Here is a 27,252-nt window from a genome sequence, read left to right as displayed (position 1 = left end):
TTTTATTCTTGATGGCAAGATTGTTAACCAGAAATGTTTTGCATATGTGTTGCTTTTATTTCCTTGAATTTTGGTGTGTGTTCTTGAATGCAATAAATTATTTCTAGCTGGATTGATATTCACCTTTTGAGGGAAATATGCTCTGTTCTCTCCCAGTTATTCAACTTATATTTGATAGATGAATAGATTTTCTAAGATTAGATGAGGTCTAACAACAGTGGCATGTTAATCCTTACATGATTCATTAATTCTAGAAAGATCTCATTCTTATAAAATTCCAAACTCAAAATTCTGGAATTTTCTAAAGATTGAAAATGATCCCAGTAAGGGGTTCATGTAGGATACTTATCTTACTGGATTCTCTGTCATTCTCTCATATTTATGGTAGAAATTATTTTAGCCCACCTCCTTGTAACCAAGTTGTCTGAGAAATCAGTGCTCACACTTCACTGGATGTAAGGTGTTGACTGATGCCCAGAATATTCAGACTGCTTGCAGCTAGTAAGCTATCTTCAAGTACACCCTGGCACACTTGTTCTTAACTTTTGAGATCTTGGCTTACCATGAGTATATTGTTCTTATATTCCAAACCTCCTATACATGCCAGTTGTCCTTGTTAGTGCAATTATGCCCTTCAATTAAATATTATATGAACCAAAAAAAATGTTTTTGTTTAAAAATATGTCATTTTTATGAAAGCTTTGTTGGATGCTTTGGAAATGTTTGATAGTCAGTTTAAATGTGCTGTCTAATTAGGTGTGGACAAAAAATATAGAAGCCAGTTGTAAAATCCTTTGTATTCAGATTGCTTCATGAATGTATTTAAGTTCCAGAAACTAAAATCTAGAAGCCAATCTAGAAACTGGTTTGCATGTGGGCCTCTGCAGAGAATCAATCAGAGCATCCTAACTCAAATAGAATACTTTAGCTGTACATCAAAAAAATTGTCAAATGAATATTATTTATACTTTTTCAGTTAAAACACTTAAAATGTATATCATGTTTTATGAACACTGACTTTAACTGAACTCTGATTAATTAGCCTTGCCTGAATTTCTAATTATCTTCCCAGTCATGTCTAGTATATTAAAAACTTTATTGCTATTCACTCATATTCACTGGAAATGGTAACTTCATAATCTAAGTCCATTCTTTTCTCTCCTTCTACAGTATAAAAATGAGCCATTGTGTGTTTATGCCTTGAAGATTCTTTTTTTTTCTCCCAAGACAAACTGAACTCCCATAGTCTGTTGTCATTTTACCCAGTTAAGGTATAAAAAAACCTGAAGGAGTCTATCTTGTTTCTCTCTTGTGAATATCATGTTACCAGTAGCATATAGACCATATTCAGAGGAGAATCTCATGGTGGCTTGAGCATTGTTTTATTGGCAATCTCAATTCTAACATCAGAGATAAATAGGGAGAACTTTTAATGGGCCCTACGCATAGTATATTTGGTGAGAAAAATGTGATGCCTGTACTCTAGAGGAACTTAGCATTCTTACTGAAGAGATAGGATTTACAAATAATAAACACTTAGGGAGCAATATGAGGCTCAAATGCTGAGACTTTTCAGGGTGTATCTATATTTTCTAGGAACTAAGAGAAAGAAGAGCTAAAAAGTGTAATTATGGTCCAACTCCAGAATGTTTACTCCTTTTAATGAATGAATAGAATAATAGCTTAGGAAGACTTGGAAGCATATAGGTGTTATCAGTGGAACATTCTTTTCAATGTGAATTGCAGAATAATTGATAAAATATAAGACTATAAAAATAAACGCTATGTTAGGAATTACATAATATAATTAAAAACAGGACAAGACTTGTTTCTGAAAGGTAAAGAATGAATGTATGTTTAAAAGTCTGCAATGTTTGGGGGTCCTTGGTGGCTCAGTCAGTTAAGCACCTTCCTGACTCTTGATTTCAGCTCAGGTCATCATCTCTCAGGTCATGAGATCACTGACAGCAAGGAGCCTGCATGGGATTCTCTCTCTCCCTTTGTCTCTGCCGCTCCCTGCTCACACTGTCTCTCAAAATAAATAAATAAACCTTTTTTTCATAAAAAGCCAGCAATGTCAGTATTCAGGTAGTCAGTGAAGTCAAAATAATGTAGCTTCTTAGAATGCAGTTAAAACTTGTCCATCATCCATATCTTGGCAGATATATTGGCCTACAAAAATGGCAGTTTCATACATTTTTATTTCATTACATCTATATTCAAAATTCCTCGAGGACATTAGTCACTAGAAAGGTGTGTGTATTCATTCCAATAGTCACATTTAATGTGTATAATATGCCATAACAATATAGAAAATGTGTTAATATTAAAATGCATATATATTTATTACTTTACCTAATATGATCATCATTAACAAAATACTTTATCTATTCATGGCACTAAGCCCAATATAACATTTACAAAAATCATTGAAACAATGTGGGTCAACATAATACATGAATAACATAAGGGTATTTCCCCATTCTGTTTATTATTTAGGACTTAATGTAACTTATTCTTAGCTTACTAATGATTAGGCCATTGGATAGTAAAGGTTTGTCCATTTCACCCAATATTTATTTATTCTTACCAAGTGTGAGGCACTATAGTAGGCTCAGTGGGAAGTACAAAAAGTACCCCTTACCTTCAAGAAGGTGATGTGAATATAATTTCTCTGATAAAATGATTGCAAGGGTTTAACCAGTTTGACTTTAAGAGAAAGTTTTTAAAGACTTATTTCAAACAGGTCTTAGTTTATTACAACTCTTACAAAATCAAGGTTACATGTGATAGCAAATACTAGAGCAAAGCAAGAAGATTCTTTAGATCACATAAGAGGCAATAATCAGAAAGTCAAACCATTTGTTATATTCAAGTTAGTGAATATAAGGCATACTCAAGTGAAACTGACTGCAAAATTGAGATGCAGTTTTTAAAAGTTCAGGTTATCCCTAGGCAAATGCTTAAATCCTTAAACTCATAATATTATTAAATCTTGCCCTTGAATTTATATTAGAAAATTCATCATGTGCATGGAGCAAATCCTTGAGGGGAATATGGTAGTTTTCCTGCCTAATACTTAAATTTTTGACTGCAAATAATATGACATCCTGAGTCCTAAAATGATGGGCTCATATGCTGGATTCTGTTTTATGATAGAAAATTTGAAAATACTGTCTTTGTCAGGAGAGAATTCATATAGAAAATGAAATCTATTGAGGTAAGACCAGCAAAAAAAATAGTGTTTTCCACCTTTGATCATTGCTCTAGTACTACCCATTAGAGTATGCTCACTCTTTTTCTTTCTAAGATCATACCCTTTATTAGGCATCAATATTCTGCTAATGGAGAAGAGAAAATGAGCAATTTACAATTATGTACATAAGACACAGTTTTTCTATTTTTGAAAAGTAATAGAACTTTTTCCCCTCAAATGAATAAAATCTCAAATAAAATTGGTATCTCTGTACCTCACGACTCATTAAAGTGTGACAGTAGTAACAATTTGCAAAGAGAAAACTGTGGAGATGCATTAAAACAAGATTATCTTGGAAAAATTGAGATTTCTCTCCGTGTCATGCTAAAAATGTAGCTGAGAGCTGGTCTTTGCAAGATCAATGAAAGATTTCTGCGTGAAATGTGATTTGCATATTTAAATAACGGATTTAAATTGTAGCTTTTATACCACAGGGGGAAAGAAATAGCATAACATGGATTAACCATTGTCTCTTTATGTATAGTAGAGTCCATGTGTTTACCAAGAAGACACTAGTACATTTTTAATTCCCAGAGACAGTAAAGCTGGTGTATCAAGTTTACAAAAGCTATTTCATTTTATGTACACCATGGAGATTGTGACTATTTTGGTTTAAATATTTGGGATAGCACTTTAGTCCTCTATTAATTTATATTACTTTAATGTATTATATCCTAAAAATGTCTTGATTTGTGCTCAGAATATTAGTCATATTCATTAGTTTCTAATTACATTCTGTAATCTATAGTAGCTTTAGGACTTCAAATGTAATTGAAGGTTTTAATTTTAACTCATAATATCAGAGAGTTATATGGTAACATCAGTCTTCTAAGAAAGATCCCTCTCTGCTTCTAAGAAAGATCCCTACCTGCCCCTAGAGGCATTTGTGAGACTGAAAACATAGAGAGCAGTTGAATAGTTTAGGTGATATGACCTTCAGAATAGTGGCAGGTGCTGTCAAAAAAGCAAAGATGCCTGCTAAAAGGCATTGTGAACAATAACTATTGATGAGAATTGGTGACCAACTGGATGTGGTTAATAAAAAGGTTAAAGAGTAAAAACTAACTGTGATGACACGAATTCAGTAAAGTCATAGGATACAAAATCAATATACAGACATCTGTTGCATTACTATATACCCATAATGAAGCAGCACAAATAGAAATCAAGGCATCGATTCCATTTACAATTGCACCAAAAACCATAAGATAACTTAGGAATTAACCTAACCAAAGAGGTAAAAGATCTGTATTCTGAAAACTTTAGAACACTTATGAAAGAAATTGAAGAAGATACAAAGAAATGGAAAAACATCCCAAACTCATGAATTGGAACAACAAATATTGTTAAATTGTTAAAATATTATTAAAATAAAATGTGTGCTAAAGCAATCTACACATTTGATGCAAGCCCTATTAAAATACCAGCAGCATTATTCACAGAGCTAGAAAAAATGATCCTAAAATTTGTATGGAACCACAAAACACCCCAAATACCCAAAGGATGCTTGAAAAAGCAAAGCAAAGCAAAGCTGCAGGCATCACAGTTACAGACTTCAGGTTATATTACAGAGGTGTAGTGATCAAGATAGGATGATACTGACACAAAAATAGACACATAGATCAATGGAACATAGATCATATTCCAATTGGAAACAATGGAATAGAAAACCCAGAAATGGACTCACAATTATATGGTCAACAAATCTTTGAAAAAGCAGCACAGAATATCCAATGGAAAAAAGACAGTCTCTTCAACAAATGGTGTTGGGAAAACTGGACAGCAATATGCAGAAGAATGAAACTGCACCACTTTCTCACACCATTCACAAAAATAAATGCAAAATGGATGAAAGACCTAGAGGTGGGATAGGAAACCATCAAAAACTGGAGGAGAACACAGGCAGCAACCTCTTTGACATTTGCTGGAACAACTTCTTAGTAGAACCATCTCCCAAGGCAAAGGGAACAAAAGCAAAAATAAACTATTTGGACTTCATCCAGATAAAATGTTTCTACACAGTTAAGGAAATAATCAACAAAGCTAAAAGACAACCTATGGAGTGGGAGCAGATATTTGCAAATGACCTATCTGATAAAGGGTTTGTATCCAAAATCTATAAGGACTTATCAAACTCAACACCCAAAAAACAATCCAGTGAAGAAATGGACAAAAGACATGAATGCACATTTTTTCCAAAGAAGACATCCAGTTGGCTAGCAGACACATGAAAAGATACTCAACATCACTCATCATCAGAGAAATACAAATCAAAACCATGATAAGATACCACCTGTCACCTGTCAGAAGGGCTAAAATTAACAACTCAGGAAACAACAGGTATTGGTGAGGATGCAGAGAAAGGGAAACCCTCTTACACTGTTGGTGGGAATGCAAACCAGTTCAGCCACTCCGGAAAACAGTATAGAGGTGCCTCAAAAAGTTAAAAAATAGAGCTACCCTATGATCCAGCAATTACACAACTAAGTATTTACCAAAAAGATACAAAAATACTGATTTGAAGAATAGACATGCATCCCAGTGTTTATAACAGCATTATCAACAATAGCCAAGCTACGGAAAGAGCCCAAATGTCCATCAGCTGATGAATGGATAAAGAAGAGGAGATATATGTACCACACACGCATATAAATACACATAAATACAATGGAATATTACTGAACCATAAGAAAGAATGAAATCTTGCCATTCACAATGATATGGATGGAGCTAGAATGTATTATGCTAAGCGAAATAATTCAGAGAAAGACAAATGCCATATGATTTCATTCATATGTGGAAATGAAGAAACAAAACAGATTAACGTAGGAGAAAAAAAAATGAGAGGCAAACCAGAAAACAGACTCCACTATAGAGAACAGCCTGATGGTTACTGGAGGGTAGGTGGGCAGGGGAGATGAGTTAAATGAGTGATGGGGATTAGGGAGGACACTTATTGTGATGAGCATTTAGTGTTGTATGTTAAGTGATCAGTCACTAGATTCTATACCTGAAACTAATGTTAACATAGATTCTACACCTGAAACTAATGTTACACTGCATGTTAACTAACTGGAATTTAAATAAAAACTGGGGGGAAAAAAGAAATGTTATATACTATGGGCCTAAAATTAACATAATTATTTTTATGAGTCGATAGAATTCTAATACAGTATCCTTGCTGTAGAATAGAGGCATTCCTGTTAAGTCTCCTATGAAAATATATCCCATGTACTGTGCCTTACTTTCTAAATACTACCTTTGTATGTAGAAACTAAAGAGTCAGGGAGCTGTCTTGTCCCTGTCAAGCTGCCAAGCACAATTTCCCTGTGGCAACATTTTTAAAACCAGTTCAAGTTGTTTACCTGTTTGAGTTTTTGTTGTTTTTTTTTTTTTTTTTTTTTTATGTTGCATTGTTTACAAAGAGTTTTCACAACTCATTTGTATCTTTATAACCACCCTAGGAGATCAGCAAGGAAGATGGTAATATTCTTGTTTTACAGGTAAGGTAACAGCCTCAAAGGGTTGTTTAAATGTGTTGTCCAAAGTCATATGGAAAGTAACTGGAACCCAGGTCTTCTCTTACAAGACCAGCTTTTTTTTTTCCAATTTAGATAATATTCCATACAATAGGTCAGAGGTCTAAAGAGGTCTAAATTGGCTATTTACTGGAATATTTCAGACACATTTTGAGGCATATTAATTATTTTAGCCTTTTTGAGTAAGTTACTTTTGAACTGGTTCTTATTGATGTCCTCCAGAGGCCCAGAAGTTAAATGCTTTATAAAACATATGTCGATTGCACTCAGATATTTCACTCTCTTCTTAACACATGTATATACTGTTTTTTTTTACTATTATGTATTCATGTCTGAAAACTGGCTATTTAAAAATACATATGGTAAATAGAGTATGTATATAATTAAGAATAATTCATTGTAGCTCTATGACACTTTGTAAAAATGTTTAAAGAAAGAAAAGAAACCTTCTAAGTTTATAACACCTTGTTAAAAATATCCCAGTGTATCTATGTAACATATTAGTTCAATATAATTTAAATAACTGAAAAACATTTTTACAGTAACACCTTTTATGAACCAAAACAGTTTTGCCAATCTGTATTCCCCCAGAGAGATAATAAAACATTGCTCTCCTAAACTCTGATTTTCACCTTATGCTAATCATACCCTTCTTCTCAGACTTGTACTCCCATCTAAACATAACCCTTCATCAAAAGCAAGAAACAAAATGAAAACATCCTCCAAGAAAGAAAATCACAAAAATACAAAAAGCAAGAAATATGTACACTTAGTAGAAAATAGGAGGTGAGTGTTGATGATTCCACCATTAAAGAGGAGTCCTGTTCTACAATTTGGTCTCAAAGTTCCTTGGCATTGATTCCATCAACATGAATTTTTCTCCCTTTTTCAGCTCCCTCATGAGCATACAAATAATAGACTTTGTCATTACATAGAATATGGCTATCTTCAGGAGCCCAAGCTTTGGAACGTACCTTTATATTCAGAATCATCTTCACATATCCCTTGCCTCTCATGCCTCAGTATGAGACTCATTTATGAGTCTGTTGGCCTCATTATGACTTTACCAATGCCCTTCTTTATCCTTTCCCTTTTCTTCCAACCTATTAATTCCCCTCTGGCTACATTCGTCATGTAACCTAATATATACGTTTCAAGCACATGCTATCTAGCACTCTAGACTCCACATACTTTTCCCCAAAGCCCCCTCCTTTAGCCTTTTGTCATTCACACTCTGCTATTTCTTTTTTTTTTTTTTTTTCAATTCCAAGTCCTGCAAAGATTACAAAATCAGCAGCCTACCCGGGATCCACTACCCCATGCTTTCCAACCTTAGGTTCCTAATGTAGTTGGGATAGCTTTTCATTTAACTCCAATTCTCTCTTTTGTTCCCCACAATAGCAATTCCAAACTGGAGTGTTGTTGTTGTTGTTGGCCCCTGAGCCCATTCTCCATGTATCCAGAAGATTATCTTTTTTTTTTCATTCTTGACTGAGAAAATGGAAAGTATGCCTTTCATTTACAATCACATGTCTTAAGGGATACATTACCCTGCTCCAGTTTACAAATTTTCTTACTTCCTACTCTGTAGTGTGTTATAATCTGTCCAATATTGTCATCAATGTATCCCATCCTTGTATGTACTTGTTTTAGTCTCTCTATAAAATTACAAGCTCCATGAGGACAGGGACTGTGCTTTACTCCTCCTTTAGGTCCTTGTCGTTTTGTTTCATTGTTGTGCAGACACTAAATATGTGTTAAATTAAGGACGTAAAAGAAATTTACATATGAGGTTTAGCTTATACTTTCCATACTTAGAAATGCTGCTTAACTAAAACTTGCCTTTACTTATTCCTGAGAGGAAGTAGAGCATCTTGGTAAGAGCACAGATTAGACTATATAACTTCAAATAATATCTCTGTCACTTACTTGGTATATGACCCTGAGGAAATTATTTAATCTCTCTTTGCCTCTTATTCTCATCAGTAAATAATAATAGGATAATATAATAATATATAATAATAACAGGACACATAGACCAATGGAATAGAATAGAAACCCCAGAGCTAGACCCACAAACGTATGGCCAACTCATCTTTGACAAAGCAGGAAAGAACATCCAATGGAAAAAAGACAGTCTCTTTAACAAATGGTGCTGGGAGAACTGGACAGCAACATGCAGAAGGTTGAAACTAGACCACTTGCTCACACCATTCACAAAAATAAACTCAAAATGGAGAAAGGACCTGAATGTGAGACAGGAAACCATCAAAACCTTAGAGGAGAAAGCAGGAAAAGACCTCTCTGACCTCAGCCGTAGCAATCTCTTCCTCGGCACATCCCCAAAGGCAAGGGAATTAAAAGCAAAAGTGAATTACTGGGACCTTATGAAGATAAAAAGCTTCTGCACAGCAAAGGAAACAACCAACAAAACTAAAAGGCAACCAACGGAATGGGAAAAGATATTTGCAAATGACACATCGGACAAAGGGCTAGTATCCAAAATCTATAAAGAGCTCATCAAACTCCACACCCGAAAAACAAATAACCCAGTGAAGAAATGGGCAGAAAACATGAATAGACACTTCTCTAAAGAAGACATCCGGATGGCCAACAGGCATATGAAAAGATGTTCAACGTCGCTCCTTATCAGGGAAATACAAATCAAAACCACACTCAGATACCACCTCTCGCCAGTCAGAGTGGCCAAAATGAAGAAATCAGGAGACTATAGATGCTGGAGAGGATGTGGAGAAACGGGAACCCTCTTGCACTGTTGGTGGGAATGCAAATTGGTGCAGCCGCTCTGGAAAGCAGTGTGGAGGTTCCTCAGAAAATTAAAAATAGACCTACCCTATGACCCAGCAATAGCACTGCTAGGAATTTATCCAAGGGATACAGGAGTACTGATGCATAGGGGCACCTGTACCCCAATGTTTATAGCGGCACTCTCAACAATAGCCAAATTATGGAAAGAGCCTAAATGTCCATCAACTGATGAATGGATAAAGAAATTGTGGTTTATATACACAATGGAATACTGCGTGGCAATGAGAAAAAATGAAATATGGCCTTTTGTAGCAACATGGATGGAACTGGAGAGTGTGATGCTAAGTGAAATAAGCCATACAGAGAAAGACAGATACCATATGGTTTCACTCTTATGTGGATCCTGAGAAACTTAACAGAAACCCATGGGGGAGGGGAAGGAAAAAAAAAAAAAAAGAGGTTAGAGTGGGAGAGAGCCAAAGCATTAGAGACTGTTAAAAACTGAGAACAAACTGAGGGTTGATGGGGGGTGGGAGGGAGGGCAGGGTGGGAGGGAGGGCAGGGTGGGTGATGGGTATTGAGGAGGGCACCTTTTGGGATGAGCACTGGGTGTTGTATGGAAACCAATTTGACAGTAAATTTCATATATTAAAAAAAAAAAAATAATAATAATAATAATAATAACAGGACATATCTCATAGAATGATTATGATAATGAAATAAGTGTATGTATGTGTAACACTGATGTGTAACTGGAACCTTGCTAAAATGTATCAGAGTGTTGTTATAAAGGCCATATTAACTACAAATAGGTCAGTTATTTAAGATACATCTTGTTCAATTATTAGATCTTCAAAAAAGTCTGAAAGGAGGTATAAAATATTGTGCTGATGAATTTTATTTGGATCTCTCTGTGTTATTTTGAGAAGGGATAATTGGGCCATGAGATTAAGTTTTGTATTGCTTTATAGTGGCTGCTTACAGGACCTGGCTTTGAATTTCCACATGCATCTATTGCTATTATATTTTATTTATTTAATTTGAAGTTTTTTAAAATAAATTTTTCTAGGAGTATCTTGATTCTGTGGTATTGTGATAACTGAGTAAAAAATACTCTTTTTAGCCCTATTAAATAATTATTTTATTAATGCATTTGGCAGAAAAAACTTATGTGATCAACTTCACCTTGTAGAATTCATAGTATGCATTTTATCCCCAGAAGGATAGAAGCAGACATTGTAAAGAGACGCAGTTACATTGTGATAGTAGATGAACCAGAAATCCAGAAACCTATCTGTGTATACATGGGCAATCACCTTTGATTTCTCTCTGTCTCCATATCTTTATGAGAGATCTAGACTAGGAAATTGCTGATGTTCTTGATGATCCCTCCAAAGAGTGCATTTTTATGAATCTAGAGCATGGGGTGGTTGCCACTAGTGGTGAGGGGCAGGCTACAAGAAATGGGTGAAGGTTATCAAAAGGTACAAACTTTCACCTATAAGATAAATAAGTCCTGGAGATGTAATGTATACAGCACGATGACTATAGTTAACAATACTATATTGTCTATTTGACAATTGCTAAAAGAGTAAATTACAAAAGTTCTCATCACACACAAAAAAATATAACTATGTGAGGTACTGGGTGTTGACTAAATTTATTGTTGTTATCATTTCACAATATATACATATATCAAATCATTATGTTATATGCCCCAAATTAATGCAATTATATGTGAATTATATCTCAACAACAACAAAAATAGAACCCAGGTCAGCAATTTTTTCCATAAAGAGCTAGATATTAAATATTTTAGGCTTTGCAAACCATGTAGAATCCTTGTTCACAAGGGATAGTACAAAAGCAGCTATAGACCATATATAGATGTCCGTGTTCCAATAAAACTTTAGTTACAGATACCAAAATTTGAATTTCATGCAACTTTAATGTGTCACCAGTATTATTTTTAATTTTTTTCATCATCTTATAAATGTAAAAGTCATTCTTAGCTAAAGGTGTATACAAAAACAGTGAGCTGGATTTGGCCTAAGGGCAGTAGTTTGTCATCACCTCATCACCTGATCTGTCTGTAGCCCTTGTGTATTTGATGGGTCCCTTTTTGCAGGGATGCAGGGACTTTTTAGGAACATATTTGAGTAGATTGAGAATTCTGAATAACACAGTTCAGATATTTATTTTGGTCCTATGAAAGAAGACATATTTAAAACCACCTGTGTGCCTCTGAAGTAGCTCATTCAGATCCAAGGCATATCCAATGATTTTTTTGGGTAGGTGTTGCTTCATAGAATCTCTCTATACACTTAAAAAGATTCATTTTCTCCTTTGTTAGCTATCAGATCACCCTAAATCCCAATATCCTACTCTATAAAATGCAGAATAAATGTGTGAGTGATATGGCAGTACCATTCAAAGTTAGGAAGTTTATTTTCATTTACAAAGAAGTTATTAAAACAAAATACATTACACGGTTAAGATCATACTGTATATAAAATTCCATATGATGATTTGTTTTCATTTGATGTCAAAGAAATCACAAGTACTCTTCTGTTATTACAAATCTTTTATAAATTTCACATTATTTATATAATTATCATTTCATTGTACAAAGTTTTTACTTAATCATTCTCATATTGCTGCTCATCTGAACTGTCATTTTCATGCTACTTTAAAATAAGACCATGTGATTTTCTGTGGCCCCAAATCCTAGTTTCTCTTTCAGGCTTTTTCTTAAAAAGAGCTGGTAACAAGCTAATATTACTGTGTCAAAGGTTATGAATGTTTGTAAGCCTCTTTCTAATTCTTTCCTAGAAAATTTATGTTGATCTTTTTCCTGTTAGCATTGCATGAGAGTTCCTATAACTGTGCCATCACTGGTACAAGGTTGTCAACACTTTTAAAACCATGTTTGCTAATTGGATAAATGAGAGAAATGATGTCTCAGTTCAAACGAAATTTATTAAGCACTTACTGTATGGCAGGTACAGTGTTAGAGGCAGAGAGCAGAAAGATATTTTTATAAGTCTCGCTCTGCTTTTAAGGAACTAAATTTCTCTTGAGAGAAGTAGCCATATAAACTATTAGAATACAGTGAAAAAACCATAAAAGAATCAAAACTATAGGAGCATTGAGAATGGAATTACTATATAGAGAGAGATCATGAAAAATTTCATAGAGAAAATTGACCCTGAGAGGAATTCCAGAGAAACTGAGAGTAGAATGGTAGTTAGGAGGGTTGGGAGATGGGTGAAAATGGAAAGATATTTGTCAACGGGTAAAAATTTATAGTTATAACATTAACAAGTTTGTGGAGCTAATGTACAGCATGGTCATTATAGCCAATAATAATGGTATTATATACTTGAATGTTGCTAAGAGAGTAGATCTTAAATGTTCTCACCACAAAAAAGAAATGGTAACTATGTAATGGGACGGAAGTGTTCACTAATGCTATGGTGGTAACCAGTTTGCATACATAAATGTGTCACATCAACACATCATACACTTAAACTTACATAATAGTATGTGTCAATTATATCTCAATAAACCTGGGGGGAACAACAACAAAGTAAGAGGTAGTAATATTAGCTTTAAAAAAAACAATATAAATTATTTTTTCTTAAATCAGTCAAAAGAAATCAAGTGCCTTTGGGAAATGGGAGATAGGGGATGGGAGACAGAAATTGCTTTTTTTCATAACCAGACTTACAGAATGATTTGACTATTTAAACTATGTGCATGTATAACTGTCACAATAAAAATTGTGTTTAGAACTTCCAAAATAAATAATTAAAAGTTGTTATATTCTAAAGTATTTTTTAAATATTTATTTATTTTTGAGAGAGACAGAGTGTGAGTGGGGGAGGGGCAAAGAGAGAGAGAGACACAGAATCCCAAGCAGGCTCCAGGCTCCAAGATGTCCGCACAGAGCCCAACATGGGGCTCTAACCCAGGGACCGGGAGATCATGACCTGGGCTGAAGTCAGACACTCGACCAACTGAGCCATCCAGGTGTCCCAAAAGTTGTTTATATTCTAAAAGAAGAAGAGGAGGAAGAAGAATAGTAATAATAATGATGATGGTGGTTCATCAGGTCAAGGTAGCAAAAAGACAGTCCAGGAAATGTGAAGCAAAGAAGAGACACATTCAGTATGGCAACTCATTAGCACTAAGTGTGGGAGAATGGTCTTAAATGAAAACCAGAGATAGGGAGATGGGAGTCCTATATTGAAGTGCTTATGTGTATTGATCCTATAGATGACAGGATCACAAAAAGAACTAACCTATCCAGTTTTTAAATATTATAGTTTTTGGGGTCCCTGGGTGGTTCAGTCAGTTTAGTGTGCAACTTTGGCTCAGGTTGTGATCTTGCTGTTCATGAGTTCAAGCCCTGCGTTGGTCTCTGGGCTGACAGCTCAGAGCCTGGAGCCTGCTTTGGATTCTGTGTCTTCCTCTCTCTCTGCCCTTTCCCCGCTCACACTCTTTCTCTCTCAAGAATAAATAAACATTAAAAATGTAAATATTATAGTTTTTATGATAAGAGCTGTGTATACATTATTTTATGTAATTATCATGACAGATTTATGAAGTTAGAATTATTTTCCCCATTCACAGATCAGGAAACTAAGGCTCACAAAGTTTCAGTGATTTGCTCACAATCACACAATTTAAGTGGTGGATAAAGAATCCCAAGTAGATATGTCTGACTTCAAAGGCCATGTTTTTTCTATGATAATATAGTACACCACTGGATTATTAAAATATTTTAAGCCTTGTGGTAGCAAAATCAGGTTTTAGTTTATAAAGGATAAATCTAGCATAGTATGGAACCAAATTTATGATGTCATTATTGACTAATTTAGATGTGCATTTTTAGTAGGAAGATTTAGTAGGACATATTTTTTTTTTAATTCCAGTTCAGATTCAAGTGGTGTTTAGTCAGCACCTTCTATGTGCCTGCCAGGCACGCTGCTAGGTGTGTTTTACTGCATTATCTAAATTAAGGTTAATTGTGGTTAAATGCATTTTTTTCAAATATTAAAACCTATTTATAATATTTGGCTAGTTTGAGCTACTAGAAAAACTGTTTGGAAGAACATATGTAATGTCCAGGACTAAATATATATTATCAGTATTACCAGCATGACATCTGGGCATGTGTCATGGTTAGAATTTCTTGTGATTACATCTTAAAAAATATTATTTTTCAACTTTTAAGCATCCAACCCTATTAGATACTGAAATAGTATGTGCTTTTGATTTTGGTGGGAAATTGACAGAAATGTTAATTTCTAATTGTTCCAGGTTAAACATAATGACCATTTGGGTAAATTTCTTATTTGAATTTTATCTATTGCTGGCTCCATAGAAGATATCCAAATCATTTACAAGTTGACAAAATAACTTGGGAAAAAGGACCGTAATTGTTACACTTTTATTTTGTTTTAGAATACTAAAAGCTAGAGATTACAGTGGCAAAAGTAACTTGCTGACTCACTGGAGGGATGATGATGGATCTTTTGAAATTGATATAAAACTAGATTCATTCATTCCAGATGAATGAATATATACAATGAATGAATGAATCTATCATTACACACACACACACACACACACACACACACACACACACACACATATGATAGAGCTTCTAGAAGGATAGAAGAAGGACTTTATCACATCCAGGGCAACAATAGAATTACTGATTTGGGAAATAAAGCAGATGTGTGCAGCCCTCCCCATCCACTCAATATACTCAGAAGTGGTAATTATATTTGTTTCACTCTGATTAAAATTCAGGTATGGATAGTTGTTGGCCTTAAAAGAGCAGTTCACTAATAAAAACTCAGCAATTAATTGCAATGACCATTCAGAGAAAAACAATCAATAATGCAAGCTGGAAATGTATATACTCTAAAAGAACATTGTGGAGCTACAACAAGGAAGAAGACCTGTTTACTGTGAATACTTCAAGTGGAGCCAGTGGCAGAGAGGGACCAAAGAAGGGTAAAACCTACATTGTCCTGTATCAACTAAACCACCTTTAACCCTTCCCCTTTTACCACTGTTAATGTGCCAATTATGTGCACTATGAAGGAAAACAATCAAGTCTTTCACATTTTTCTTTCTTCTATTGGGGAAATCCTGGCAGATATTTTCATGGCTATGGTCTTTAAAGGCCTTGAGCTCTTTGATTTAGTATACTCACCACACCTCCAAATGCAATAATCTTGGGGGTTGTTATTGGCAACATTTGTTTCAAGAGAAGTATAACAAAAGGACATGGGGGGGGGAGAGTCTTAAATATCCATGGTACTCGTGCAAGTTTAGAGTAACTCACAGAAAAATAGAGTAAAGAGGAAAAACAGGAATAAATTACAAGCATAGCCCAGAAGAAAATGACCTTAACCAACATTTAGAAACATTTGTACTTGGAATGAGTCAGGGATGCAGGAATTATTATCTCGATTTATATAGCCACAAAACTAACTGTAGACTCAATTATATTGTAGCAATGTAATGAAACAATGTAACTATTCTAGAGTAGGTTCTGTATGCAAATACCTTTCTGTTACACACATCAAGCTCAGACCCCTCTTCTGAGTTCAGGACCCCATATATTCAACCTCTTAGTTATAATCGCAATTTGGATGGTTCATACAATTGAAACTAAGTAGGTCCCAAGCTAAACCCTTAATCTTTCCCCATAAATCTCCCCTCTAAATGTTTTAATTTCTGTTGTTCATGCCAAAAACTTGGAAATCATTCTTAATAACTTCTTCCTTACCTCTCACATTTCATCAACCCTATGACCAGTCTGTACTACCTCTAAAATATGTACTGCAATCATCTTTGGTCACCTTAATCCAAGCTACCATCATCTCCTGTCTAGACCATAGTAATTGGTTCCTAATTCTTGTCGCCTTTTCCATTATTGATCCCTTCGCTGCGTTTTCCACATAGCAGCCAGAGTTATTTATTTTATTTCATTTCATACTTTATTTCATTTCGTTATTCATTTTTGAGCGAGAGACAGACAATGAGCAGGGGAGAGACAGGAGAGAGAGGGAGACACAGAATCTGAAGCAGGCTCCAGGCACTGAGCTGTCAGCACAGAGCCCCATGTGGGGCTCCAATTCACAAGACACGAGATCAAGACCTGAGTCAAAGTCGGAAGATTAACCGACTGAGCCACCTAGGCACCCCCAGAGTAATTTTTTAATGTAAATTTCATTATCATCTCCTGCCTATATCCAGCATGTCTTAGAAGCTTCAGCCTGCATATGTATTTCCCAATCCTGGCCTTAAGCTAAGACTGTCACCAAAAGTAGGAGATTTCAGTTTGTTTTTTAGCCTTTGATTTAAAAATTCATACATGCTATTTGCCGCAGGCAGGATAGCAGTTGCAGAAAGACAGCAGGTGAAAAAACTGTAATTCTTCATGGGTAGCTTGACTGTCCACTGCTGGTGGTTTGGTGGTCAGGCTACAGGATTTTTTTATTGTATCATTAGTCAGAGGGCTTCAAACTTCCCCTTTATCCTTCTCTACCCCAGTTAACACTTTAGGCATACCTTCCATAGTCAGTAGTAAGGTAGTAAAAGGATTTTTATATATTTATTTTAGTTAGGTTCAATTTTTTAATTTAAAAAATACATCAGGCTGAGGACTTGTATAAATATATTAAGCCAGACACTGAAATATGCTTAGTGGAATTCTTAGAGTTAAACATTTAGATTATGCTTATAAAGCAGTTTTCCTGTTTTCGGTTGGAAGTCCCTCTGTTCCCAGCATGCATTCAGGCTATATTATGAATCCAATTTAGAGAAACTGCACCTTATCCCCAAGGGCACATGTTAGAGGGGCAAGTGATGGCCCTTGTGAGAATATATAAGGGACATATATTTTTAAATTTTATTTAATAAGGATTCTAGTTAAATTGTGTTTCCTTTTAAGGTGACTTTTTAACAATTACTTTTTCTCAGAATTAGTCATTTTCTAATTGATTTTTTATTATAGGAATTTTTTATTGGGGTGCCAGTTACTATGTATATTCTTTAAAAGCCTAAGATGCCCACACTAATAAGCTTTTGCTATTGTTATTATATAAACACACTTGCTTCATTTCCATGTAAATATCCATGTAAATATCATTTTCATATAAAGTGAAACTATTATAAATGCACTTGAGAAAGAATGCAACTGTGCCTATTGTTCAGGCTGCTTGTAATGTCCTTTTCTACCTATGCTTTCTGGATGAGTCACTTTAATGTTGTGCTGCTCAGCTGATAGTAATTTTTCAACTAAATATATTCAGTTAAAGAAAATTATGGTGCTTATAATCATGTTGGGGCCTATTCACATATAGACTTGCAAGAGTAAAATTTTACTTGGCCTTTCTCAGAGCAAAGATGTAAGAAGTGCTCAATTACTTTGTCAATGGGTAAAATTAATAGAAATATTTAATTCAGAGAAAAAAAATCCTTAAGTTCCTGGCAAAGCTTTTATATTTACATAAAATTACACATTCTGCACATGCTCTAGAGAATGTCACCATTACTGTGATTTTTTTTTAGCTTAAATGTGTATCATTTCTCTGATATAATATGTAATTGAAGAGTCTTTCCATTTAAAATCTCACTTAAAATACTTATTTTATCCTTTACTTTTCTTAAAAATATGAGTTAGAGTAGGTCTATCATTTAAAATGTTTTGAGTCATATATTTGAAGCCAGGAAACAAGTTTATGTATATTTTTCAACTGAAGTAGATAAATAAGATTTGTGGGGAAAGTTTCTCCCTACACATAACTCAAGGGAGTATACTCAACTTAAAAGGTTATTTATGGAGTACAAGGAAGAAAGCTATAATAAAGAACTTGATAGCTATAATTTAATTTTTAGTGTTATAATTCAGATTTAGTAATTCAGTAGCAGATGTAAAAAATGAAATGAGAGACAAAATTAAAGTGCCACCAGACTGACTAATCAGTCATTGAAAATGCCCACAGTGGGAATTTACTCAGAAAATGTTTGCACTGTCACTAAAGACTCCCTAATTTATATTAGTAAACTAAATAATGAGAGGCACAAAAATATACCGAGGCTGAGACTATGCAGGAGAGGAGCACTTCTAACTCACTCTGGTATTTTAATGCTCTTGGGACACTAGGAACTCTACATATTCCCCCACCTCCAAGAAGAATATTTCAATCTCTCTCTTGCCTCCTTTCCCACCACCCCATACACACATTCTCTTGCTCTCTCGCTCTCTCTCTAAGAAATATAAGAAGTAATGAAGGCTAGGGCCTTTAAATAGTTAGATAATCAACATTGACTCCTAACACTTAAGATTGAAGCAAATGTACTTAAGGCAAATCATCAGGCAGGTAAACACATGTTAATTCCTTTTTAACACTCAAAAAAAAAAATCCTGTTATCTTTTATACAAGTCTAGAAAGCCAAAATAACTAACTGGTAACTAACTGGTCTCCAGAGGAATACAGACTACTAATTTCCAGAAGCATTCTTTAAATTTGGAACTTGTTAATATCTCTAACAAATTGGCTGTTCATTAATATAATAGTCACTAGTTCCCAGACCCAAAATCCTGTGTGCTCTGTAAAACCTACAAACCAGAACAGTCTGTGTTTAGTTTTTTTGATTAGAAAGACACTAATATTATATTAAATTAGACCATAGTGGGGTAGCAACTAGGAAATAACTGCTTTTTTGTTGTTGTTGCTATTCAGATTACATCTAAACTGTTGTTTAATGATTGGGAGCACATTTATAGTAGGAATTTTTCTGTTGGAAGGTAAGGAAAAGAGGGAAGAATAATGGAATGTGAAATGAATATTTATGGATTACCTATAGGTACCAGGTATAATGATAGAAATTTTATATTTAGCAAATCACTTAACTTGAATGACTACCTTTTAAAGAAGGTGTTATTCACTTCATTTTGCAAATCAGGAAATGAAGACCCAGACAAGGTAACCCAACTAGTATTTGGTATGGCAGAGATGAGAATCTGAGTGGATCTGACTCCTAAGACCATACCAGTCTCCTAATATAAGTGACATGTCTGTGTGCCACTGAGCACAGATTTAATTTCAACTTTCTGGCCTTATAGGTCCTAGAGACATTGCTTTACACTTCCAGTTTTCTGGGAAGATGTCATTTGGCTCATATCACAGCCCTGCTTGAGCATAGTAAATACCTCATAAAGTTTTTGTACAGATTAGATGAGTTAATACATAAAACTAGTTAGAATAAGGTCTGGCACATAGTAAGTCCTCACTAAATATTAGTTATTACTTAAGAGTTCAAGAAATAAGTAACCCTTATACCTTAGGAAGACTAGTTGTAGGAAATGGGTGTTTATAGCCTGGGCAGATTAAGAAGATGCAAGTAACACCTTTCCTGTAAAATAGGGAGTAGACTTGATCAGTGTTGCCATAAGGCAACATGAGGACTAAGAGTTGATAAGTTGGTAAGAGTTCAAGTAGTCTGATTTTGATTATAAGTAAACAAAATTTTTTCTAATTATATCAACTGCCAAAAAGGGAATAAGCCACTTGGGATATAGTGAATCATCTGTTCTGCATCTAGTTTATACACCCCTGTAGATCCACTAAGCACCGTTTCTATGCCCCTCCCACCCCCGACCTCCAAGCCTGGGCCACATTGTCTTGTTTCCTAGGCAAAATGGGAAGTTAACACCTTGAAACAGAAATTTGCCAATGAGAGAGTAGAAAATGAGAAGGCACCAAAAGGTGAACTGCTCACCCCCTGTAACCAATTCTTCCAAATTGCAGTTCTTTCATTTATCATATCTGAAGACGAGGACTGATTACATGATTAGCAGGGCCCAGTGAAAAGTGAAAACGCAGGGCACCATTTAAAATAAGAATTTCAGGGGCACCTGGGTGGCTCAGCTGGTTAAGCATCTGACTTTGGCTTAGGGCATGATCTTGCAGTTCATGAGTTCAAGCCCCACATCGGGCTCTATGCTGACAGCTCAGAGCCTGGATCCTGCTTCAGATTCTGTGTCTCCCTCTCTCTCTGCCCCTCTTCTGCTCATGTTCTGTCTCTCTCAAAAATAAATAAACCTTAAAAAAAGAAGATTTCTAATAAAATAAGAATTTCAAAACAGTGACAACAAAGCATTAAACAAAGTTTAGGGCCCTTCCAAGCATGGATTTAAAGCAACCACCTGTAATTTTTGTAAAGCTATGGCCAGTTCAGTAATTTACTCTCTTGTATTAATGTTCTTCCTTTTTTCTTCATGCCCATTTCCCTCTGATTATACCCCACCTTTACCCCTTAAGAAGGACTTAACATGCAGGCTTTGTCTTAGGTTCTGTTTTCTAGGAATATAGACTGTGACATTGTATAACTTGTGTTTTTAAATTTGAGAGGCTGGCCCAAAATCCATTTTAATATTACTTCTAACTCTAAGATACCATAATTCCAACAATTTAAAGATATGCATTTAAATAATTGTATTTTTCATTTAATGTAGCCATGTGAGCCAAAATGAGTTTGCATGTGAGGTAGAATCACACCTCCAGTATTTAATTCTCTTTTGTTCAAGCATAATATTGCAAATTTATTCGAGGGGAAGACAGAAGGAACCTAATGAAGGTGTCCCTTCCTTCCCTTCCTTATCCCAGTTCCTTATTTTCCCATTCATCTAAGCATCTCCTGCAACCCTGCCACCTCTATGTATTGTTAGACAGACTTCAACTTCCTGCTTCTTTTCCACAGTCACATAATACTTGATATGGTAACTTTCAATCATTATGATTATATCTAATCTCTATATGCACATTGATTTGCAGAAGTGAGCATAAATTCCACATATGAGTGAAATCATATGCTATTTGTTTTTCTCTGACTTATTTCACTTAGTGTAATACTGTCTAGCTCCATCCATGTCATTGCAAATAGCAAGATATCATTCTTTTTTATGGCTCAGTAATATTCCGTGTGTGTGTGTGTGTGTGTGTGTGTGTGTGTGTGTGTGTGTATCTTTTTTCTTCTCAAATCTAGGGTTAAGGTTACAGTTATGGCCAGGCTTATGGTTAAGGCCAGGAAATGAAACAAATGAGCAAAGAGAAAAAAAGAAAGAAACAACCTAAGAAAGGGACTCTTAACTATAGAGAACAAACTGGTGGTTACCAGAGGGGAGGTAGGTGGGAGGATGGGTTAAATAGGTGATGGGGATTAAGGAGCTCACTTGTAAGGAGCACCAAGTGTTATTGAAGTGTCAGTGACTATATTGTACACCTGAAAATAATATTACACTGTATGTTAACTAATTGGAATTTAAATAAAAACTTTTAAAAAAGAAACTAAAAGAACAGTAGGCATAGGGGCACCTGGGTGACTCAGTCTGTTAAGCATTCGACTCTTGGCTTCAGCTCAGATCATGATCTCATGGTCTGTGAGATGGAGCCCCGCATCAGGCTCTGTGCTGACAGTGCAGAGCCCGCTTGGGATTCTATCTCTCTCCGTCTCTTTCTCTACCTCTCTCTCTGTCAGAATGAATAAATAAACTTAAAAAAAGTTTAAAAAATAGTAGGCATAAATTAAAGTCTGAACCAAAACTTTTTCAAATATGCATATTCATTCAATATTTATTATTCAATATTTATTCAACATTCAACATTCAACATTATTTATAACAAATACAGAGAGAAAAGTGAAGTATTAGATACAGATCTTACCATTATGGAGCTTGAGGTTTTATAATAGAGGCTCTGTGCTTATGTACACAAACAAAAATAGTTCTCAAAGTGGAAGGTAATATATGGAAGATCACTTGAACAAACCAAAGTGCCTCTAAATGGTAGAGAATTTGGGCTAGAGTTCTGGAAGGATTTCAGAGGATTTAGGATTAGACATGTAAAATTGAGGACAGATGTCTGGAAAATACTGCTTTATTCAGAATTCAATTTGATTAAAAATATTGTCTCGTTATTTGAGATATCTAGCCTTTTGTGTGTATAGCACTTGATTAGGCTATTTCTATATTGAACAATCAGAAGATGAATCCTCATCGTCACCCCATTTTTACTACTGGAATTACTATTGCTTGTAGTAGGAGGATTAATATTGTGACCTAAACCTGGCCTTTGGGCACATTTTGTGTATAGCAGAAAGTTACCATGAGCTTATTTCTTTTATGTAACATAAATGACATTAACAACTTCTGAATTTCATACCTTCATTTTTTCTATCAAGCACATAGGGAAGAACAAACCTTGTGAATAATTATTGAGACTCTAATGGAAAAATGCAAGTGAAAAAATTCGGTTTTAAAATAAGAGAAAATACTTTTCTCCACAGCAAACTCATCCTTTCAATAAACCAAACAATGATGGTCGAGCCATTAGCAAATTTTTGGCAAGAAAAAACTCAGACCTCCTGATAAAGAATAATTTCCAAGCTTGTAAGAGCTAAACAAATGGAACTTAATTGGAAAGAGTTATTTGAACTGACAGATTAATAGGAAAAAAAAATTGTCTTTAATGTTCATTTTGGGTTTTCAGTCTCTTGAACTTCCATGTATATTTAAGGCAGTTTCTCCTTGTCAAGTCACATGGGTGTCAGTGTGATGAATTTGTATCAGAAGAGTTTGGCTGAAATTTGCCAGGGGGTTGATTTTTGTCAGTCTCTTAAATTTTTCACTGCAATATGGATATGCCTCTGAATGAAACTAAAATTTCCTTTAAAAAGAAAATTGTAATATTACTCTATTTCTGTTTCACAATCTTTTAATGAAAAGAACAGTGTTTCAGAGGCCAGGATTTAAAAATCAATGTCACAGGATAACCTATTAAATTCTAATACTTAACCTTGTCTTTTCAGCTAGAACGCTGTCAAATGCCATTGTTATTGATAGAAGTGTCTTCATATATAATTGGCAGTCATGCAGTAATAGAGTATCTATAAAATAGTGTCTATTAAAAAATAACTCTGTGCAGAGAGGGCATCATAAGAGATCTGGGAAATGTGTATGTATTTAGGAGCAGTGGGAATACAATACTTAAAATTATTGGTTGTCAACGAGGAGAGAAAAAGAAAAGTACAGATAATGTTAGGGACAATTAAAGCAATTAATGATGGTGTTTGAGGGCACACTGAAGCTTTGTAGGTATGTATGTGCATATGTATTCTCTAGGATTTGCTCTAAATTCTCTTTATGTATCAACAGTATTTTTTCACATGTCTACGTGTATGAAAAGTACTAAAGATGGGTACTTTTACCATACATGTTGGTTTATAAAAATCAGGATATTTCAACAAAAGAAAATATTTGATCCTTTTATATGATTTAACTTTAAATCATTTATATAACCAAGAACATGCATCAATATAGTAAGATCTCTTTGAACCTCAGTTTCTCTTTAATCTTCAAGTTAGATTTTAAAGAAAGAAATATAAGGAATTCCATCAATAAATTTAGATAGAAATGCCTTCATTTAAACTAATGGCTGAATAAAATGGTGACATTCTCATGTTAAACATGATGATTTGCTATATTATATTACACATTTCCACTTATTTCATGGAGAGTAGAATGTTTATGAGCAGCAATTCCAAAAGACGCGAGTTAACTTAATGGAACTATTCTGCACATTAGAAAATATTTTAACTGATACTGGTTTTTTTAGTTGTTTTACGGATTATTTGGTAAAATAACTCTAAACACTTTGCACATTGTTCTTTAGTTTCAGCTCAAATTCTCAAGAACAACCTTGCAACAATGGAACAACACATTGTTCATCTGGAACGTGACATCAAGAAATTCCCCGAAACAGAAAATAGACATGATAAGTTTGTGGAGAAGATGACAATATCCTTTATTTATTTAAGCATTTTGTTTATTAGTTTCTCTCTCTCTCTCTCTCTCTCTCTCTCTCTCTCTCTCTGTATTTACTGTGTAGTTAGTTCTAAACTTACTACTCTATTCAGACTGGATGAATTTATATAGGCTGTTTTTATATTAGCAGCATAAATTTTAGTTGACAGTGTTTCAAACCAGGTAGATTAGGCAAGGGAACAGTTATATGAGAAAAAATACCATTTCTCAAAGAAGAATTTCATTTGAAGCTCCGCTGGATATGCAAGGTAAGTCTTATGAGACTTGAGTAGACACAAAACAAAACAAAGAATCTCCTTATGTAACTAGTTGCTTAGAGAAAATGATCAACATAAGTTTTTTTGGGGTCAGAAGTTTTTTTTTTGTTTTTTTTTTTTCCTCTTTGCATGTGTGCAGGTATTTGCTGAGGACACACATGTGTATTCAAGAGCAATCAGAGGATGGCCAATATCAATTGACTGAAAGGATTGAGAAGGATAAAATGGATGCCTGGATGGATGGTTAGATGAATTGATTAGTAGATTATGTATTTAAATAAATTATAGTAGCTATCTATATAACATTAAGTATTTACTTCTAAATAAGTATTTTTAAATCCCTATTTTATATACAGTATATTCATATAAAGTATAGAAATATATGCAAGAAGAACTTAAGAAATAGCATTTAGCTTGAATTGCTTAATGTTAAATCTGGCACCTAAATTAAATATGACTTTTTTCTCTTTTGGTTTTCAAAAGTTTGAGCCATATCATCCTCTTTTAGGTTTAAATAAATATCTTGAACTACATACTGGTTCACCATTTTATCTCTTTAGAGGGAATAAATAGTATAAATACTTTATCTGATAAGTAAATTCTTCCAACTATATGACAGTCACCTTGTTTCAAGGTTAAATCTATTACCTTTTTTCTTCTGTGGTATGCTTATTTAACTGCCAAACTTGGAAGTTACGGTACTGAACTTGAATTACTTGAGAATAGCAATTTAGATTTTCATGAAAAATGTTTTTTTTTTCATTCAAAGGCATTTGATTCATGAATTAATACTGTTTTATGTAGTCTGTTAGTGATGCTGAGTACTTTCATAAATAGAAATATTGGAAACATACGTTTGTGAGTGCTTGGAAGCAGAAAATCCTCAAAAATAACCTTGTATTATGTAATTTCCCACATTGGGATACTTAATGTAAATATTTAGCTTTATTGCTGACTAGATTTTTCTTAAAAATATGTTATATTGTCCTGTGACTGGAAATACCACCAACATCTCTCTACTTTTGATTTTTGTTCTTGCCTCATATATTTGAATTTAATTCCTGATCCCCTTGTTCCTTTTAATATTTTCTTCTACCGTTGTCTTATGGCCACACAACAGCTTGCAACATTGAGGAGTCTTTGTTGCTCATTTAGAAAAAGAAAAGTAATTTCAAACCCTCATGAACTTGGCCAAGACTCTTTATTTTGTTTCTCTCTTTATGCAGGTAATTAAGCACTCTAAAATGAAAATCCAAAGCCTCCTGTATCTGTATGTTACAGATGAATGGTTATTCTTCATTTAAGTGGCACTAAAGTGTGACTATTTGTCCACAAGGGGATTGCAAATTATATTAAAATGTATGGAGCTGTTACTTTGTATATCATATTTTTTTGAAAAACAAAATAAAATATACAGCAATTTATTTTAGGTAAAGTTTAGAATATTGAGTTGAGTTGGTTAAAAACTCCAAGTTAATGAATGACAATGATAAATCCGTTGCTCAAATTATTCTTGCTTTGGAAGACTCTTTAAGGCACCCATTGAGAGTTTCAATCTTCTAGAAAATTACAAACAAAATGCATGATCTTCATATGTATATATGTTTTATGAATTTTTGTGCCTAATTAATACTTTTCTACTCTTCTGGCACTAACAAAAGAGAAGGATATTTTAAAGTTGGATACTTGATTATGTTTTTTTTTATTTTATTTATTTATTCTGAGAGAGAGAGTGCAAGCATGGGTGAGCAGGGGAGGGGCAGAGAGAGAGGGAGAATCCCAAGAAGGCTCTGCACTGTTAGCCCAGAGCCTGATGTGGGGCTCAATCTCATGAACTGCAAGATCATAACCTCAGCTGAAATCGGTTGGGCTGCTCAACCAACTGAGCCACCCAGGTATCCTGGAATACTTGATTATGTTTTAAGATTAAAACCACAATTCTATGTTTAGTACAGGATTCTTTCTACTGGATGATCTTTCTGATACTTCTGTCCCCTGCCAATAATTTGTTTTGTTTTAGGTCACTGAACTTTAAATTGAACAACTACAGGCACAAGTATGGGAATAGTTTCCCTTGCAAGTAACCTTACCTACTCAAGAATAATCTCTCTTATAAGGACTATGAATTCAAAAACTGAATAGCACTGCCATGCCTCTCTGCTTTCAGAACAGCATCATTGCTATTGCTAATGACAATGGCATGATTGCCAGAGAGTAACCGAATATGCAGGCTGAATCTTCACCAAATCTCCAAGTAGAGCTAAATCTCATAGCACCTTATGTTCACCCTTACTCTTTCACAATATTGATTGAACACTTAAAATGTGCTAGTCATTCCCAGGCCATGAAAATATAATAGTGCACAAGATGGAAAACTTGACCTCAGGCTACTGACAGTCTGGCATTTCCATGCTTCTCTGTCTTGCTGTCTCCATGGTCATATCCAGTGTGCTAATTTATATATGTCCATCATCATGTATAGCATGTAGCAACTTGTGGAAACTCATTAGGTACGTATTG

General features: G+C 34.5%; 1 protein-coding gene across 1 annotated transcript in view; it reads left to right on the top strand.

The window, feature by feature from the left end:
* DIAPH2 (diaphanous related formin 2) overlaps nucleotides 1–27,252 on the top strand; it is a 1,007,297-nt gene that overhangs the window by 598,040 nt on the left and 382,005 nt on the right. Inside the window, exon 24 of the mRNA XM_081793317.1 lies at nucleotides 24,324–24,449. Within this exon, the coding sequence (XP_081649443.1) occupies nucleotides 24,324–24,449 (126 nt within the window). The remainder of the gene's footprint in view (nucleotides 1–24,323; nucleotides 24,450–27,252) is intronic.

The sequence above is a fragment of the Panthera onca genome, chromosome X (genome assembly GCF_046562875.1).
Source record: "Panthera onca isolate mPanOnc1 chromosome X, mPanOnc1 haplotype 2, whole genome shotgun sequence".
NCBI classification, from domain to species: Eukaryota; Metazoa; Chordata; class Mammalia; order Carnivora; family Felidae; genus Panthera; species Panthera onca.
This window is presented reverse-complemented; position numbering and strand designations above follow the sequence as displayed.